Source organism: Rutilus rutilus, assembly GCF_951802725.1.
Source record: "Rutilus rutilus genome assembly, chromosome: 19".
NCBI lineage: Eukaryota > Metazoa > Chordata > Actinopteri > Cypriniformes > Leuciscidae > Rutilus > Rutilus rutilus.
In genome coordinates this window covers 24,936,964-24,942,963 of record NC_140232.1, presented here as the reverse complement: position 1 = coordinate 24,942,963, position 6,000 = coordinate 24,936,964, and the positions used below count along the sequence as shown (strand labels likewise).

At 41.1% G+C, this 6,000-nt stretch overlaps 1 protein-coding gene across 2 annotated transcripts in view; it reads right to left on the bottom strand.

Moving 5' to 3' along the window:
* Positions 1 to 945: 945 nt before the first annotated feature.
* trabd2b (TraB domain containing 2B) overlaps positions 946 to 6,000 on the bottom strand; it is a 54,477-nt gene continuing 49,422 nt past the window's right edge. For both annotated transcript variants that reach the window (XM_084390219.1, XM_084390218.1), the window contains exons 5-7: positions 5,206 to 5,296; positions 1,911 to 2,159; positions 946 to 1,819 (exon numbers count right to left, since the gene is read on the bottom strand). In XM_084390219.1, coding sequence (XP_084246345.1) covers positions 1,594 to 1,819; positions 1,911 to 2,159; positions 5,206 to 5,296 — 566 coding nt within the window. In that variant the 3' untranslated portion in view covers positions 946 to 1,593. The remainder of the gene's footprint in view (positions 1,820 to 1,910; positions 2,160 to 5,205; positions 5,297 to 6,000) is intronic.

Genomic DNA, 6,000 nt, shown 5'->3' with positions numbered 1-6,000 from the left:
ACCTGACCATCGAAAAAATCTTTAGATTTACTCCCATAACATTTTGCCCCAGACTCTAAAACAGGAGATGTGGTCTGAAAAGAAACAGAAATATGTTAATTTCACATTTTACAAAAAGACCAGAATTACACCTGCTCTTTTTGTTCACTGCTCATTTTTCAATTAAAATGCAGCCAAAAACACTGGGTAACGCGATCTGGATGATGGGCTGAATTACTAAATATCTAACTTCTTAAAAGTCAGATAATATTCCATCATTTTAATTCATAGAATTAAATGCAGCCATACTCACCAGACAATACTGTTTTAACATTTATACGTTCTCGTAATCTACACACTGCCTCGGCAAGCGCGAGAAAAGAGCCGTTAAAAAATATTTGGCTTTCATCCCTCGAGAAGAAAGTCAACAGTTGCGAGGTTGAAACATCCGACAGCGCACGGATTTTTTCTTTCTCACGCGCGCCGAGATATTTCTTAATGAACACTGCCAGCACCCTCAGGAACTGACTGTGAACGCCTCGTACCCAAACAGTATTGTTTCACAGATCGCACGCACCACAGCTCAGATGCTGAACCCTCCTCCCTCGAGAAAAGGGTCCGCGAAAGCGGAGCATTTTTAAATAAAAAACGCTCACAGTTTGCACAAGAGGCTCTCTCGAGAGCCTCCCGCGCGCTTCAGCGATATTCTCAATACAGACAAACAGTCCCTGAAGACGAAAAGATGTTGTCATGTGTGCAAGGCTCCCCTTTATACATCCAGGTCGCGCGTTAATCAATCAAGCTGATGATTCACGGGCTGTCGCCGGTCAACATGATTGACGTGAGTTGATATTTATTTCAGACACCTGTCACGCCTGAGGCGTTCCCCATAGCGTCATTCTGACGTAGTGTAGAGTTCCCTTTCGAAAGGGAACCTAAATTAAGGGACAGGAGTCGAGATTCTTTACATAACTCTGTTAACTTTAATACTTGAGAAATGCATGAAAATATACTCTTCATGAAATAATAAATATAAAATTTCTGTATGAACAAATGCACAATTTACAAAATATAAGTGTCATCTCTGTGAACTATTTAAGTTATTCAGTTATCTGTCAGTGACCATATCACATAATAACAGTCTATATTACATAATTTAGGTTTTTAACCTTTATATGATAATGATAATTTGGTATAGGCTTTCTTTTGCCCCATTTCACTTATTAGAAGAAAAAAAAAAGCACATTCATGTTTAGCTGTCTGCTCTAATGGGGCAGGAGGGAACAGTCATGTGGGTATTCACATCAAGGTACAATCTTAGCTGATACTTATGAAGTCTGGTCAGAGTCATTGCATAAGTATAACAAAATGTTCTTGTTTTTCTTTTACTGTTATTCTTACAGACTACCATTCTGCCAGAAGTAACAATCACATATGTCTGCTGTTACATACTACAGCAACTAATTTACTGTAGGCACTAAGGCAGACTTTCAAAATTGATCTAAGCAGTACCTAAATGTACTTTACTGCCATTTATTTTTACCACAGGCAAAGTCACTCAGATACAATTCTGATCGAGTTGGTTTGTGAGCTTCCAAGAGACCCATTCCCTCTTCAGGAAGTGAAAAGCAGTTGTGAAATGAGACAGGCCAAAAGGTACGTCAGCGCACATGTTGGGTTTGGAGCAGCGGAGTCAAGAACGCTGGGGTTTGTGGGCAGGCTAGTGGGCTTCAGTCTGTCTCTGAGCAGCGTTCGTCTTTGCTGTTGTTCGTGCCGTGTTTGAGGAGGTTCCACCGTCACATAGCCATTGGTTATCCTCATATTCAGGTGTGGAGTTGTGCTACGGTCAACATGAAAACAAAAATGTGGGTTTTATTAGTAAAGAGCAGCTTTGAATTTCCTGCGGTTTCTGGCATGTGTCGTGTCCTCACCTGTCTCCTATGCGCACCCACAGGTCACTGAACAGCCGTGGTCGACTGTGTGAATGATGGGTTTTACGAGGGCGTTTGTAGCGGCCAAACTCCTCTAGCTGGCTGAGACTGTCTGGCAGCAGCATGTGTGTGAGTTCTTCCTGGCTGATCTCCTCTAGCTCTGGAGGTTCTGATGTCCATTCAGTCACTGACTCAGAGCTGTCTTCAGAGGGATTCACAGTAGTCCCCTCAACCTCAGACCAGCTCCTTCTGTGAGAACATGTGGAAGTTACAAAACTTATGGGATGCAGAATTTTAATGGGAAATTGTCGAAACACAACAAGTTCATCACTGTATATATAATGTGTTAGGCCTATTTCGTCAACACTTTGTGACCTATGCATACTTGCTTGATTTACGTAAGTTACACACATTTACGCGTTACGTTAAGTGTTTCCCGCGTGAGGTACTTTGTGTTGTACGTTGCCATGACGTTCACACGCGCAAAACTGTAACAATGTATCTTACAAGGTAACACAATGTAACCTTGCTCTCACTTGAAATGTGTCCCCACATTAAGTCCTAGAATTTGAGGGTATTGGACCTGGAAAGTCCTTGAAAAGTCCTTGAATTTGAAGTTAACCAAGGTGTGGGAACCCTGTATATATGCTTAAAATTAGGAGTGCATGATATATCAGTACCATATCATTTATTCTTTTTTTTTTTTTATTGTGTTTGTCAATATTGGATATATTAGCTGATATTTAATTATATATTAGATCATTTCACCACATTTTAAATTGAGATTATTTTTACTGTCATCCAATGCTCACTAATATCTTTTAAAACATTATTAATTTAATAATGTAAATAATTTAGAAAATCTCAAAATGAATATCCATTTTTTTAATACTAAATTATAACTTTGTGATGTTTAAATTCAGTTGCAGTGTTTAAAATGATTAATTTTTAGTTTTAGTTTTCAATTTACTTAACATTTATTTAAATTAAAATTGACTTATAATAACTATTTGAAAATCAGCCATCTATATCATAAAAAAATTATAATCAGGCTATCAGTTTAGGTCAGGATTTTAATAGAAATTTAGTTGTAGCATTTAAAATTAGTATTTTTTTTAGCTTTTACTGTTATTTTTAAAAATGTATTTAAATATAATTTTTGCAATTTTCTGGTTATCGACATAGGTCAGAATTTTAGTATCGATGCATCCCTATTCCCTACTTAAAATAGTGGATTAATACATTTGAAGGTTATTTGAGAACTGGGTAGTGTCAGGAGACACCTTTGAAGTACTGGAGATAAAATCCTAGTAGTGTTTTAAAAAAGCTCTGGCTTATGGTGTGTGTGCATGTGTTTTGGAGATACCTTGGACTTCAAACAGCTTCATATCAACCTTTCGGCTTGCTAAGAATTTACAAAGAGCCAGTGAGGTCAAAACTATAACCTCAAAGTCTTGCGCTCCCTTACTGATATCCACATTCACACTTGCATACCAATCCATTCAGCTATTAAATGCTAGTGTTATAGAGTCATGACTCTTCTTTCATTATAGACATAGGGACATAGAGTTTACCATAGTGAACCAGTAGGGCGTAGCATTGCTCAAGATTATGCCACTCTATACTTCTCACCTCCTGCTGGTGAGTGCCCTATAGGGCATTTCATCGAGTAACCATGACGACATTTGGTAAACCGTACTTTATTCCAAACTGCCTCATTGTGGTTAGGCCAACCCACTGTGTTTAGTATGTCCATGAAGTGTTTTGTTTGGTTTGAATCTCATAATCACCCATATGTAAACCACAAACACACTACAGGACTGGTTTCGGTTCTCCAGTTTGTGGTTCATGAGTTTTTAGTAAACACATGTCCAGCTGCCATTGCATGTTGTTTTACTTACCCATCATATCACCTCATTTTTTTTTTCGCTTTACAGAGGAGAGAAAAGTGAGCTAGAGGGAGCAGGCCTGAGAAAGCTGGAAGGGTTCATGTTTCTAAACCACAGTCAGTCCGTCATTCAGCCAGTCCACCCAGCTGTCAGCTTGTTACCACAGCCACTGTCATCATCTCCAGCAATCTGAGAACCCCCCCTCATGCACTCTCTGCCTCTCCCACTTCCAGTGCCGCAATGTGCCAAAGGAAAACGTTTGCACTGCAATTTGCAACAGGAGATTTTTCAAATGATACCGGCTATATGTTGTGGCGGCGGTTGGATGCATTTGAGTTCTAACTGCCTTTCTGAGACTGTTGGCTTGCTCGTCGCTCTCATTTTTCCATTTGCGTCTTTGTTGGGTGTTGGAGTCATTACAACAGCTATTTAATGAGTACAACCTACAAAGCCTTTGGATCACCTCCTTCCAGCTCCCCCAAAGGCCTGTTGAGTCATGGTACGAGTATGCCAACAATGGAGGTGGGTTTCCTTTGTTTGAGCAGGCATTGCACCTCTCTCTAAAAGATAACTGGGTGAGGACTGAGTTTGGAAGAGTGCTGGTGTAGCCCACCTTGTCATGGTTAGCAGGGGGAGATAAAAGGCATAGTTTAGCACTGTTTGCAGTTTAGCACAGTAAGTGGAATATCCTCCTGGTGATTTACAAAGTGCTTGGGGTTTCTATGTGGTGAAATACGATGCACTACTGAGTCTGTGTATGTAGTATGCGTCATTATATTCTGCGCCACAGAATATTCAGGAAAGCTTGTTGTATAAATAACTTCATAATTATTGTGTGTGTGCACGGTATTGGCATGGGAGGAAAAGGAATTAGCGGAGACTGAATCTTAACGGGGAGGAAAAGGTGAAGAGGAGCACAGTCCTTAGTGAGAGAACCATAAAGCCAAGGGTGTGAAGCAGAGTTGTGTTCAAAATGCAGTTCCTGAAGTTGACTTGAGGTAGCAAACAGGATGCAGAAGTTCAGTTCCAATTGGAATGCAAGGAAGTAGAATTACAATGAATTCTGAAGAAATTCATATAACTGTAATTTTGAAGTTTTCAAACATGGCTTTGTCAAGCTAACATTAAAGTTTGGCTTGACAATACCATGTTTGAAAGTTTTTTTTTATAAAGCCTTGAAGTTTCAAAGTTTATAGGCCTTGGATGGATGGATGGATGGATTGATGGATTGATTAACTTTTGTGGCCCTGGGTGGAAGAACACTTAATTTCCCAGAATGCATTGCCTGTGTTGAATTTCTTTGCATTGCAGTTCAGTAAATTCCACTGCATTCTGATTCAAATTCTGAATTAATTCTGAATTTTGCACAACCCTGGTGTAAAGTGTTTGTATGTGTGTGTACTCACTGTGTGATGGGCTCTTGCGCTGGTGTGTGCTCCACCTCATAGCCCTCCTGCCTCAGAATGTCCAGTACACTATGATTCCCCAGGAAATGACCTGTAGCACACAGGAAACAAGTAGCAGCCATGTTAATGAGGATAAGTTTAAGGCGGGCGTGTGCAAATATTAAGAGAAAGTAGATAAGTGTATATAGTTATGGGCGGACGCTGTCTCAAGAACCCTCAGTTTCTCTTGTTCTTGATCTTGAGGTGCTGCACTTGTTCCTTCAAGAATAAGGCCATATAAAATGCCCCCGTGCTACTGTCTCTCCGCCTCAGCTCTCACATATAATACGCTCATAATTCCTTCACTCTTGAGACATCAAACGCACGCGCTCCAGCGCCACGCTGATGAAAGCTGTTTCACTTGTCTGCGTAGCCGATAATCCTGTGTGTCACTCAACCCAGCAATAAGCGCTAATACAGCCTGACCTCATCGCCTCAGCATGCTCTGTGAGCTTATTAACGGCACGCTGAAAATCTTCAAGGCTGTCTCTTTTCATGCTTCTTTATCATCATTATTTTGCTGATCACTCGTGAAGACAGGGAAGGGGAGGGGGAGAGATGGGGCCCGCGGTGCTTTCTTGGCCGCCGAGTTCAAAGGCTGCTGGGGCGACTGGCACGGAGCGTGAAGAGGCTACCGCTGAGCGGCGGTCAGATCAGACGGACAGATTATGCCGCTACGCCCTTCGGCCCGGTGGGAAGGAACAGGCGGCCCATTGAGGCCGGTCCTGTTGTGTTCCTCACCTCGTCTCCCATCCC